At 24.0% G+C, this 14,008-nt stretch overlaps 3 protein-coding genes across 11 annotated transcripts; 2 read left to right on the top strand and 1 right to left on the bottom strand.

Moving 5' to 3' along the window:
- Nucleotides 1–201: 201 nt before the first annotated feature.
- LOC122714655 (retinoblastoma-like protein 1) lies at nt 202–7,228 on the top strand. Of its 6 annotated transcripts, none has more exons than XR_006346683.1 (9): nt 202–421; nt 946–1,477; nt 1,546–1,842; nt 2,831–2,932; nt 3,351–3,448; nt 3,538–3,921; nt 4,000–5,385; nt 5,473–6,662; nt 6,786–7,228. XR_006346683.1 is itself a non-coding variant. In XM_043936183.1 (9 exons), exons 1-9 carry the CDS (start codon nt 284–286, stop codon nt 5,656–5,658), a joined length of 3,051 nt encoding a protein of 1,016 aa, XP_043792118.1. In that variant the 5' UTR covers nt 202–283; the 3' UTR covers nt 5,659–7,228. The 6 variants fall into 6 exon arrangements, 5 of the variants coding, with proteins under 5 accessions (XP_043792118.1, XP_043792115.1, XP_043792116.1 ...); XM_043936183.1 differs by having other exon boundaries at nt 1,546–1,652; nt 1,725–1,842; nt 5,473–7,228; XM_043936180.1 differs by having other exon boundaries at nt 5,473–7,228.
- A 479-nt stretch (nt 7,229–7,707) lies between these two features.
- LOC122714778 lies at nt 7,708–10,695 on the top strand. The gene is made up of 4 exons (XM_043936436.1): nt 7,708–7,874; nt 7,972–8,536; nt 8,616–8,950; nt 10,558–10,695. The coding sequence occupies exons 1-4, from the start codon at nt 7,717–7,719 to the stop codon at nt 10,562–10,564; spliced, it is 1,065 nt and encodes a 354-aa protein (XP_043792371.1). The 5' UTR covers nt 7,708–7,716; the 3' UTR covers nt 10,565–10,695.
- LOC122714777 ((Lyso)-N-acylphosphatidylethanolamine lipase) lies at nt 9,345–12,751 on the bottom strand. Of its 4 annotated transcripts, none has more exons than XM_043936435.1 (8): nt 12,607–12,751; nt 12,164–12,357; nt 11,674–11,750; nt 11,293–11,499; nt 10,589–10,912; nt 10,345–10,462; nt 10,029–10,215; nt 9,345–9,907 (listed from the first exon to the last, which is right to left on the bottom strand). In XM_043936435.1, exons 3-8 carry the CDS (start codon nt 11,705–11,707, stop codon nt 9,692–9,694), a joined length of 1,086 nt encoding a protein of 361 aa, XP_043792370.1. In that variant the 5' UTR covers nt 11,708–11,750; nt 12,164–12,357; nt 12,607–12,751; the 3' UTR covers nt 9,345–9,691. The 4 variants fall into 4 exon arrangements, with proteins under 4 accessions (XP_043792370.1, XP_043792367.1, XP_043792369.1 ...); XM_043936432.1 differs by having other exon boundaries at nt 12,160–12,357; XM_043936434.1 differs by having other exon boundaries at nt 12,160–12,252; nt 12,607–12,629.
- Nucleotides 12,752–14,008: the final 1,257 nt, after the last annotated feature.

The following is a 14,008-nucleotide window of genomic DNA, read 5'->3' on the forward strand; positions in this document are numbered from 1 at the left end:
TTTTCAACAAAAATGTCTCATTCCTTTTATAATCTAAGATATATTACACATTATTTAAAAAATAAATTAGTTAGAAAATATATTAAATTTTTGTGCAAAATCAACCTAAGGATTTTTTTCTTATAATGGCCATTCTACATTTCCCGCCAACATGGCAAACATGGCGGAGCTCATATCGTTTCCCGCCAAGCCCTCACGGAGCTCTCGTATGGCGCAACTTGGTTGTGTAGGAGTATAAATTAATCGTGTTTTTTTGTGGTTTTTCTGGAGTTTTTCGATAAAAATGGGACAGTCAGATGATGTAGAAGATTCTACTTATAGTAGACATCAAGATTTGTGTCAGAAATTAAATATGGATGCAACTGCTGCATCTGAAGCTTGGAAATCTTATGAGACTATTCGACAAAATTATACTCTTGAGGTATTTTTTGAATTACTTATTATTGAGAATTATTTCATATCGTATTAATTGTTTAAGTTTAAGCATTTTAATTTCTCTATCTTTTATCCATGAATCATATATATATTGCTTTTACAATTTATTTATGATATACAAATTGTTTAATAATTAATATTGCTGAATTCGCACTTTGTTTTACTCAGATGATTAAAGCGCACCAATTTAAAACAATAAGATAAAATTTTAATTAAGTGTGTTGATTTAAGAATATAAGAAATATTTTTATCTAAACAATAATTAAATTATAAAAAAATTAGATCTATGACTATCACAATTTAATCTTATATTATTTATAAATTGATTAATGATTTATAAATTAAATGATTTATAAATTTTATATATTTCATTTATTTATATTTTTTTATAATTTATTTGTTTAATGTTATTCATGAAAATATAAGATTTATATACATTTTTTACATTTTTACATTTTACATTTTTTCTATATATAATTATTCATATATAAAGATTATTTGTTTTTTTAGGGTGATCAATTACATTGGATAGGGTGTGCATTATATGTAGCTTGTCGTAAGTCTTCTATACCTACTGTTGGAAAAACTGGTACTAATGTGGAAGGCAATTGTGTTTCATTGACACGTTTATTACAATTGTGTAATCTTCCTTTAATACAATTTTTTACAAAAAGTAAGTCTTGGGCTGATATGGCTAATATGCCACAAGATTTTCGTTCAAAGATTGAAAAACTAGAAGGAAACTTTGCTGTTTCTATGGTTATATTCAAAAAGTATCAACCAATTTTCACTGATATATTTAAAGATCCTGTAGATGATATTTCAAGACCACCAAGATCTAGAAGGCACAAAGCAATGCCTTGCACACCTGCAAGAGTATTTGAATTTTGTTGGACTTTATTTATTTGTATAAAAGGAGCATTTCCAGATATTTCTGATGATTTGGTTAATTCTTATCATCTTCTTTTAGTATGTTGTGATCTTATATATAGCAATGCTTTATTGGCTAATAGAAAGGATCTTTTAAATCCTAATTTTCCTGGTAAATATGTGCTGACTACATAATATCAAATAAAAAAAAATTGTTTTCATTTATATACTTTTTGACAGGTTTACCATCAAATTTCAATGATGAGAATTATACTCCACCACAGACAGCAAATTGTATAGTTAGTTTATTATGTGAACGTCATGAGGCTATTGCAGTTGAAGCTAAAGTAATTAAGGAATATTATTTGAAGAATCATATTAATAAATTGTTCAATGAAAGAGTTTTACGTGGTGATCAGTCAAACTTTTCTGGTATTTTAGAAGCTCTCAATTTTGATGGCAATAGCAAAGCTATCAATAGAGTTTATGAACAACATGTATTAAGTGTTGGAGACTTTGATGAAAGGATTTTCTTAGGTAATTGTTTTTTTTTTTTTCTTTCTTTATTAGTATTTTTATAAAACTAGCTTTCAAACTTGCTTAATAAAAAGCTTGTATATAAAATGAAATAATGCTGTATGCCTGTATGCTTATTTTTATCTATTTTTGCTTTAATAAATCAAAGTGCTTGTAAATCAAATTTGAGAGTATAACTTTATAGAATTTAAATTTTTTCTTTTAATGTATAAGAAACTTTACATTTGTAATGTATATATTAAATTAAAATGAAATCCTATTATATTTAAATAAATAATTAGAAAATATTGCTATTTAAAAAAAGATAGTAAATTTTCATGTTTGTATATAATTAGTTAAAAATAATAAAACTTTCAAAGTTATTTTATATAATGTTCCATAATTGATAGTATAATCAGACAGAGGATGATTGTACGTAAAAAAATAAATTGAAAATGCAGAATAAAATTTTTTTATTTGAGGCTTCATTCAAATCAAGTTTAAAAATTTTTCAAATATAAGTGAAATTGGCTAACTCCTGGTGGGATATTATTGATAGATAGTTCCTTTATATGCGAAAATAAATAAAAAATGTAAAATAAAATTTTATTGCATAAAATTTTGACAAAATCGAGATTGAATATGTACAGCTAAATCGATATAATCGTAATCGAGGATCATATAATTAATATTAATTACAAATTTTTAAATTCAATTTTCGTGAATAATTTTTAAATGAAAAAATTTATTTTATATTTTTTTCTTATCTTTATATATTAAATTATCTTCTATCGATAATTTAATCGTATTTAATCGGGAAATAGCCAATTTCACTTCTATTCAATTGTACCATCAGTTACAGGACACCCAGTAGATTTGCTTATGTTTTTTTGATTTGCATTTTTTAATAAAGGACAAAATATCTGGTAATCTTTATTTTGTCTTTTTGAATAATTTTCATTTCTTGCTGTTAACTATTTGTGTCTGCTTTGTCTTAATTGTGGTATAGCTGATTGGAGGAGAGTGAGATTAAATGGAATATCAAGTTTGGAAATAGTTGGAGGAGATCTAGCTTGTCATGCTAGATTATCTAAACATATTTTTATAAGAGGTAGGTTTATAATATGTAGAAAGCTGCTATAAAAAAATAATAATAAGGTTAATGGTTAATAGCATTATGCTTTAACATGAATAATATTTATATTAAAATTTTACTTTTTTTTATGATAATTTCATATAATTCTATATAATAATGCATATTTAATTGACACGAAATGATTTCCATTAATTTTTGAAGTTATTTTTAAGCTCATGTTATGATCAAGCATTTATGTTAATATTTTTTCTTATTTTATTCCTTAATGTTTGTCATTTTATCCTAAATACCTATCTCCAGAATAATTGATGGATTTTTTAAATCTGTATTGTGCATATTTGTAATCTTTTTCAAAAATATTTGAAGAATAGAATACAATAAATTTTTACAGATATTGTTTGCAATCTTTTTTTTTTTTTTTTTTTTTTTACAGGCCATGATGCTAGTAATAATATTGGATCTCCTACACAGATGATGAATATTGGTGATCTTCATGAACAATTTCAAATGAAAAAAGAACAAAATAGTGGAGTGAGTATTAAAATAATTATACATATATGTAATTTCTAAAAATAATTTTAAAAATATTTATATTAAAAAAAAATGTATAATGTTTACAGCAGATACAACATTTAGCTCCAACTACTCCATTAACTGGACGTAGTTATCTTAGACAAAAAGATATTACTAATGTGACACCAGTATCTACAGCAACACAAAGTGTAATTAGACTCCAAGCTATGTTGGCAGGTCAAACTTCACCAAGTGAAAATTTGTTACAAATTTTAAATAATTGTTCTCAAGATGTAAAAACTCTCGTTGAAACAAAAGTTAAAGAACTTGGTGAACAATTTTGTGCTAATTACAACAGAAGTACAAATGCAAATGAGACTACTTCAGATTTTGGAAGAAAAAGACTTTATTTAGGTCAAACTCTTTTTTATCGTCTCTTAGAAATGATTTTAAATGATGAAAAACGCAAGAAACCAAATTACGATGTAACGGTAGGTTTGATAATTAATTATTTAAAAATTAAATAAAAAAAAATTAGTTGAATAATACTTATTTTGATTATGTTATAGAATCTTCTTACAAAAGAAATTTTTATTCAGTGCTTATTTGCCTGTTGTCTAGAAATAGTCATTTATTCATACAAAAGTAATGACAAAATTTTTCCTTGGATTCTAAATGCTCTGAATTTAGATGCTTATTATTTCTATAAAGTAATAGAAATTATAGTTAGAGCAGAAGATCAATTATCTCGTGATGTTGTAAAGCATTTGAATCAAATAGAGGAAAAGATTTTAGAATCACTTGCATGGCAAAGTGACAGTCCTTTATGGAATGCTATACAATCTACACCAGAAGGTGTTCCAAGTTGTGAAGAAGTTTCTTTGCCTGGCATGTTAGAAACTGTTGATCCAAATATTCCAGGACAACCGGTATTGAGAAGAATTGCTTTAGATCGTGGCACTCATCACGATGTACAACAAAGTCCTATTTCCTCAGCCTCGGAAAGATTTCAATCTCCTGTCGCAGCATCTGGTGTAGCTAAAAAACGATTATTCTCAGATACCAGAATTGGTGGACAAAGTGTTTTGCGAGGAACAGGTCAAAGTGTCTTACCATCGAAAGTTTTAACTATCGATAGCAATTCGAGAATACTTTTTTTACCTGAACAGATTACGGTTCCAAGATCGTCTACTGTACAAACAACGGCTGCACCAATACAAACTGTAACAATTAATAGAGAATCAGCAAAACCAAAACGAACCGGTTCTGTTGCACTATTTTTCAGAAAATTTTATAATCTAGCTAGCGTACGTATGCTAGATTTATGTGGATCGTTAGAAATAATGGATATTGATTTAAAAAAAAAGATATGGACAATTTTTGAATATTCGATTAAAGAACGAACAGAATTAATGAAGGATCGTCATCTAGATCAAATTTTAATGTGTGCAATTTATGTAATATGCAAGTTGGTAAAAATGGAAAAGAATTCGTTTACTGAAATCATGCGATGTTATCGATTACAACCACAAGCAGAGTCCCATATATATAGATCAGTACTTATAGCTAAAACACCATCCGGTGAGTCACAGAAGAACAACGAAGAAATTAGACAAAAAGATGTATCAGACAAAGAAACTAATGTAGCACCTCCTACACCTACGAATATGGCTGGTACTTCGCAAAATTTTGGTGAAGAAACACGTGGTGATTTAATAAAATTTTATAATACAGTATATGTACCACAAGTAAAAGAGATGGCAAATAAATTTGGATTAGTACGCGGCAGTGTAATGAATCTGTCATTAAGTCCACTTCCAAAAGGAAAACCTCCTGCAAATTCACCAGTGAGACGTGTTACTAGTAGTATTATGACGCGTACATTAGATCCGAAAGCTATTTCAGCTTCTCCAGCACCACAACTTAGTTATTGTTTTAGTCGTAGCCCTGCAAAGGTTAAGAAATAATTTTATTTTATATAATAGAAAAATTACATATGTATATATTAAATATATATTATTTTTATTTTATTTATTTTCTAGGATTTGGAGGCTATTAATAAAATGATGATTTCCGTCGATCCAAAAAGATCTGTTGGCAAGCGACTTTTATCGGATGATACCGACGTGGAGATGTCAGAAGGAACATCCCCGATCAAAAAGACAACTGCATTCGTTGCACGTAAATTAGAAAATATAATTGGTGAACGACGTACGCAGAATCAATAAGAAAAAATTCAGTTGAATATCGAAATAAGTTATTGAAAATATAGGTAACAAAAGAAAAATATTATTTTCGAAGTATATCTTCGTTTTCATTGAATAAACAATTTTTTTTAAATCAAAAAGTAGGGAACAACCATTTTGAAGTTGAATTTTTGTTTCTTGGCTGTGTGGCTTAAAATAAATTAATGTTCGCATCTCAGGTATGATCATGTTAGAAACAGAGAAAAGGCCCGTATAATACCTGATCGTATGTAAGGATACGATATTGTTATATTGAATAAAGCCAGAGTTTTATTTCCAGTGCTTTTTTAAATTATTTCAATAAATTTAATTGAAATAGAGATATTTTAAGCATCATTTTGAGGAAATACTTTCAAAACGTAAAAAATTTGGACATTTTTTCCATTCATTCATAGATATAGTTTTATTGATAATTTTATGTATTATAATATTTTTTAATTAAGCATTTCATTATTACAATATTACAAGAATTATCAAAAAATATAAATAATTTAAAAATTATTTTAAGTTTTTAAAAGAAAAATATATCACATATTTATCAATTAATTATTATGAATATATTATCGTATTTCATTTTCACTGGAAATTATTCTGACTTTTATTGATATCACTGATCAGTGGTATTTTGATGGAGCTATATATTGTCTCTGAAATTATACATGTAACTTATATATAATGTATGATGAATTTGTAAGAGTTACGGCCATAGACGGTAAAAGAGATGTAATTTTACTACTAGTTTTAAGCATGCTGTAAAAGCAGTTGAATGCTCGAAGTATGCAAATACGATTTGGGTGATATTTAATTAAATTTAGGCATATAAGTTTGAATCTAAACAAAAATTTTCAATGCGGTAATCGTATGATATATTATATTATTTGATTTTTCGAGTATAATAACTTATTCGCGCGTTTTTCGAAATTTCATTCGTTTTACGAGTTGAAATTTTCGATTTTCGATCAAATCCAACGATATGTTTATTAGTTGTAAGTTTTTTTTTCAAATTTGACATTTGATCTCATTAAATCTTTTTTTTTTTTATTATTATTATTACCAAACGATACATTTAATTACAAGTAATTATTATTAAGATAAAAATGACTTTTTAGGATTGAAAAACGCTTTCGTTTTTTCAAAAAAAATTTCATAAATGCAGAACAATTTTCTAACGAAATTTGTAAATGAAAAAATAATTAATTCTTACGAATGAAATTCGTAACATGATTGTGTTAACAATTTTTCGATTTGCTGTTACACATAATAATTATAACATAAATGATGTATTTGCTAGTTTTCGAGCTAAAAGAATATAGTTCGATGAGGAAAGAATTTCTCGTTACGGACTTATGGCAGTTCCTCTAACGATTTCTTTTAGATAACATAAAAATGTAAAGAGTTTTATTGGTATATAATAATTATTAAATAGTTTATGTGTACATAGTATTGTAATTCGAAAGTAAATTAGAAAAATAAAAATCGGAAATTTTATATGTTATACTAGTTCAATTGTTATAAAAATAACGAACACTAAATATTTAAAAAATATATTGAATTTTTGTTTTCCATTTATAAATTTTTAGTTTTTTATAGATTAATGACAAATAAAAAAATTTTATTTTAAATTTTTTAAAATAAAAACTTTAAAAATTATCTAAAATATAATAATATAAAATTTTATATTAATGTCAAAAGTTAATAGGTTAGAAATTTTAGGACTGTTAAAAGACGTCCATACTAAATAAAAGTTGAACGAGTTATATATTTCAGTTTAAACAAATTTAAATTGAAATTTTAATTTATAAAATTTTTTTATTTATAAATCTAGATTATGTTTAAGCAATAAAAGTATCAATTTATTTATATTTATTATATTATATATATCTAAATATTAAGTTAAAATTATAATTTTTAAATATACTAATGAAGTATATAACCTAAAATAATTTACATGAATGATTATTATAAAGAAGATTTCTTGTAATATTTAAATAATATACTAATAATAATAAATCTTTTTAATAAAATGTTATATTGAAAGAAATGAGTAAAAATATGTATTTTCTTATTAAAATACAAAATACACAAATATTTGGTGTAAAACAAATATTTAGATATATTTTCAGTGATTCCATAAAATATAATATATGGAAACAAAGCAAATTTATGAACAAGCTTTTAAACAAAAATAAATTAAAAAGGTATTATACATCTTAAATTTCATAAATTTTGTATATTACTTTTTCATGTTTTAGAATTTTAAATATAATTTTTTAATTAAATAATATTTCTAAATAGATATTCAATTGAAGATATAAATCCTACTACTTATGTAGCATCAGAAAATAAAATTTCTGTGCATACACAACGAAGAATGAATGTTCTGAATAAAGTTTTTATGGAACATATTACAGATATGATGTCAACTGGAGAAATAGAACCTGAAATTTTAAATAGAAATATAGAAATTTCACATATAAAAATAACTCCAGATTTTAAACTTATTAATGTTTATTGGATAGACAATAATGCTGAGAAATTGGACACTGAAGAACTATTACAAAAATGTGCTTTTCAATTAAGACATAAGTTATCTCAACTTCGTGTAATAGGCATTGTACCTCCTATTCAATTTGTTAAATGTAAAGGTATTAAAATTATGAAAAAAATAGAAGAAAAATTGAAAATTATAGAGTTTGAGAAAGATTATATACCAAGTCCATATCCAGATGCTATACATCATACTATTACCTCTTCTGACATTGAGGATGTACATAATAATAAAGAAGATAAATTCAGTATAACTATACCTATAATGAAACATGATATATTTGGATTAGATCATTTTCGAATCATGTCAAAGGTATATCATATACATATACAAAATAATTAAAAATAGTGAATCAAAAATAATAATATATTTAAAAATATCTTTTTTCTAGATTAAAAATTCATTAAATAAATCATTGAAAAAAGAAACAGTAAATATAAATAAATATTCAAATCCACTTTCTAAGTTTGATGTAAAAAATATTTCGAATTTTTTAATTGATAATGAATATCAAGAACAATTTGCTAAATTTTTAAATGAAAGACAAAAAGAGCAAAGAAAAAAAAATAAGAAAAAATATTTTAAATTAAATGATTTTATTTATAATTTTGAAGAACAAAATGTTAATAATAAGATTGAAAATAATTATGATGATTTTTCTGAAAATGATTATGATGTTTTTGATGAGAATGATAATTCCATTCATGATGAATTTAAAAGAAAACGGTAATAAATAAATAATAGTATACGAAATATTTAGAATAGGACAAATTTTTTAATATAAACATAAAAAATTAATATCAACAATATTTATTTCTACATTTAATTTTGTTATATAATATATTTGTACATAATATACAATTTGATCTTCTCTGTTAAATTTATAATATGATTTATTTATATATATATACGATATATATCATAATATATATATATATATACATACATACACGAATATTCGTGAAAATTGTTGATCCCATTGATTGAATTTGATTTTAATATTACACATTGTGCTTTTAATCAAGCACAAATATTTAAATATTTCTATAATTAGTACTATTATTCTTTTGAATTTTTATTAAAATATATTTATATTTTATTAAAATATACAATCTTATGAAGAAATTAAAATTTATAAAAAAAATTAGATATTTTAATATTCAACTATTGTTTAGAAATATAAATGATAAATCAATGAGCTTAAACTAAGAATTGAGCTCCATTATTCTTGAAACAATTCAAGAAATTATAAATTACAGCATTAACAAAGTATAACATAAATTAGAAAATAATTAAATAACATTAATCAACATGTAATTATTGTTTGGTACGTTGTAATACATATATATCTAATCTAAATCACACAATTCATGCAGTCATTTGACTGCAATTAAAGTCAAAACAGTACGATTCAATCATCAAGTTTTATACTTTTTAAATTTTAAATAAATTTTAACTAGATCGTGCTTATGGCGTGTTCAATTCTTGTCCTTTCGCGGTTTTAGAATCAACTTCCTCGTTTGTTAAAATTAATGAAATTTGTTGTTCATTTATAGACTTTGATCGAATATCTGATGCTGTTAAATGGGATATGGAATCACTTAGATTACATGCTTCTAATACATATTTATTGAAAATTTCACTTTTATCAGCATAAACATGATGTCCTGCTCCTGTTATAGCCTATAATTATAAAAATATATAAATATATAATTATTAAAATTATTTTAAAAAGAAATTTATAATTTCTGTTTATACTATTTCTTTATTTTTATTTTTTTTTATTTTTATGTTTTATATTTACCTGAACATTAATATAAGATGATGCTCTAGCTTGCTTAAGTGTTTCCCAAGATGAATTATCAACCCAAGATCGACTACCATATAATAAAGTTATTGGAATTTCTGGATTTAATTTATCCATTCTTTTAACAATAGGATTTTTGGCCCAGCCAAAATGTTGCATCATTGCATGAAATGCACTCTCACCACTTTTTATTAAATATATAAAAAATTAATTTTTGCGTTTTATATTTAAAAATTCAAATGAAAATACTTTTTAATTGAATTTAAAATTTTAAAATTCAACAATTTTTATTTTAAAAATTTTAAAAACTTACGATGGTGTTTGAGCATTACACTGATGTAAATATTGTGAAATCACAGCAGTATCATCTTTTAATATAGGTGCAAATTTTTTTACTATATCTGGCCTTGTTTTTTCAATTAACCATTGTCCTAAAAAAAAATAATATTATATATGTTATAAAACAGTATTTAAATTTTGTATATATTTTACAAATTAATATTATATAAGACCTTTTTATTTTTAGCACATGAAAATATGCTAAAATAGGAACTAACCAAATGGACCAGCTACTCTGACTGGCCAAAGTGGGTTTAATGGTTCGATTACATATGCTATAACTTTTACCCACATAGGAACTCTGGAAATTCGATCTACAGGTCTTTCCGGAAAACCCCACGGATCGGCAAGAATCAGGTGTTTAATTCTTTCGGGATATTGCATGCTATATGATGCTGCAAGAAAACCACCCATTGAATGACCTAACAGTACAAATTTTTCTAACTGCATTTCTCTTCTCCATTCCTCAATAGAGCGAACTAATTGACTTTCAGCTTCTTGAGCTTCGTTACTAAAAACAGGACGACTACTTCTACCGAAACCTGAATAAAAAATTAATATATATTTCAGAGAAGCAAAATAAACAACAAACAAATATGATGATAACCAAAATATATTATAGTTTAAAAAATAATGATATAAAAATATTATAAAACAAATAATAATAACAAATATTTAAAAAATATGAAAAAAATCACTTCGTATTATTTTATTATATATATTATATATTATAAATTATATACAATTCTAAAGTTCAATTTTATCTATGAATCATATAATAACTATACTTAAAAACAAAATATATATCTTTAGTATATATGGCTTTTTATTTTAAATATTATTGAATAAATTTAAAAAAATATAAATTTATATTTTACATATTATAAAACTATAAATGAAATTATAATTATTTTATTTTTACCTAATATGTCAATAGCATATACTGGCCTTTGAGAAGCCAATGCATCAAGATTTAAACACCACAATGCCACACCTGCTCCTAAACCATGTAATAAGACAATTGGTGTTTTTGTTGATTCTTCATTCAAAGAAATGGTCCATATCTTATCTGATGTTCCTACAACTGGTCCTATATCCACATACCATCCTCTATATGCTGTTCTCAAACCTATATCAAATACAATAGTTCTTAAATCATATAGTTAATAATTTCAAATCAAATAAAATATCATTAAAATTATAATTTATTACAAAAGATTATTTTATCTCAAATGTCTTTAAATATATCTCTAAATGTCTCTAATTTATTTTTCAAAAAATTTGTTTAACAAAAAAAACTTACAAGAAAGAATTTTTTTCTCCGCAGCACGTAACATAGTTGAAGATGAGCCAGACCAGCTAAACCATTCCCAAAACCAGCTAACAAATAAAAAAATTCAAGAAGATTGTATAAATAAACGAAATATATTCAATTTTTCATAAATTGTATATTTATAAATATTTATAAAATCACATTTATGTAACAGTATTTTTACATAATTAATAATTAGGATTAATAAAAACTAATGATATGTGTAATAATAATTTTTTAATAAATTTATGTGTTATTTATGTGTAGATCATTGATTATCTATATCATTATATTTTTCGATACTGTTATAATGTAGTTTTACAAATGTCATGTTATGATTTAAAATACTGAACTTGAAAAATTATTAGACATTATATATATAATAATCTGACAAGTGATAAGCATGATAAACATAATATAATACATATGTAAAATCAATTTTGAAGACTTTAATGCGTAGATTAAAAAAGAAATTACCTACGTATTTGTGTAAAATAAACTCGAAATGGAATTAACTCTACATATTTCTTTGGTTATGATTCTTCGTGCTAAAAATATTTGGCACGTGACCTTGAAAAGCAATCCAACATGACATAGTTAACTCTTTGACTTCCATAATCATTTTTCTTTTATATATATATGTAGCGTTTCAAAATACTTCTACATGTACGGTATCTATAATATAAATCTATTAATTATAATGACAATTTCTGTGGCAATATAAGAACGTTGTAAATTAAAAGTTTTTAATTTAAATTTCGAATGCGAAAATTGATACAATTAAAATGATGTATTTATAGAAAATTGATGTATAGAAAATTATGATAAACTATAAAGTCGCCAAAAAATGAAAGCCATAAATTAAAAAAAAAATTACGAATGACAGTTACAAAAAAATTATATTTAAAATTCTTCAATACATACCTTTTCGATTTGACAATTTCATAATCTGCCATTAGCTTTTACGATGCTTTGGTTGTTCGTGTACGATGATTTCTTTGTTGACAATATGGAAAATGAGTACGACGACGTAACCAATTCTATTATCTAGTCGGTAAGAATTCCAGTATACATTGTCTGTTGAAAAATGGAAGAGTGGGAGAATCAGCTGATGTACATATGTTTTGGAAGATTTGTGGAATTTTTCTTTTGTGAAATACAAAATACGTACTTCATTGTTTATTATTATATGTATTTTTTTTTAAATACATATTGATTGCAATGTATTAACACATTATTTTTTTGAAATAAGATTATTACAATAATAAAGTATTACATGTAATAAAAGTAACATAACCTAAAATCATCGTGATAACCAATATTCATAAAGTATACATTGTAAATTTTTTTAAAGAAGTGCAGTAACTGTTTCTGTTTTAACTAACTTCGTATTTTTTAATATAATTGAAATTATTAACTTGTAAATCTTATAAATTAATAAAATTCATGATAATGTAATGAGCAATATTATATCTTTAAAAAAATCTATAATACAATATATTATATTTTTATTCTGATGCATGAATTAATTTGAAATTTATAAAGAATAAAGTTATAAATAAGTTCTTTATAATATACATATATATATCGGAGATATCGATGTTATGTGAAAAATAATAATTAAAGATAAAAAAGAATCTACCGCTTATAGTTATCGATCAAAATATTTTTGTATAGTGATAAGAGTACATCGATTGTACAAATTTATTAAAAATAATTGTAAAATTAATAACTAATATAGAATTTTATTTTTTGTTTTTGTTTTTAATTAATAATTTAAAATATTTTGAATTTTTAAGTAAGTAAATTATTCTTATGATTAATGTATTTATAATACAATGAAATAAATGAATCTCTATCTTTGTAACATGCAACAAAGTGTAAGTATAATACAATGAAGAAGACATTTTATAATGATCAGAGACTCTATATACAAGCTCTGGGTGCTTTTGGTTCTCCCGACAATATGAGCTATTCATCCCAATCAGCACATCCTCATTGCACTCATGCATGATTCTCATTATTTGGTCCAATTGTTTCGGGAATTTAAAGTTGTATGATAGTTGATGGATTGTCCTTACAGTTTTATACTTGTATTATATATGTATTATATATATTTATATCACTATATATATTTATTAATTGTAATAAAAAAAATTTACCAAAATAATAATATTAAATAATAAAAACAATAATATTTTATTGAGACTATTATACAATGAGAAAAACAAATAATAGAATATGAGAAAAATTCGTTAACTGCAATTTTAATTTCACTATTATAAATATTTTTTTCAATTTATATTTATATTAGCCATCAAGCATA

The sequence above is a fragment of the Apis laboriosa genome, unplaced genomic scaffold (assembly GCF_014066325.1).
Source record: "Apis laboriosa isolate Shangri-la unplaced genomic scaffold, ASM1406632v1 scaffold34_cov151, whole genome shotgun sequence".
NCBI classification, from domain to species: domain Eukaryota; kingdom Metazoa; phylum Arthropoda; class Insecta; order Hymenoptera; family Apidae; genus Apis; species Apis laboriosa.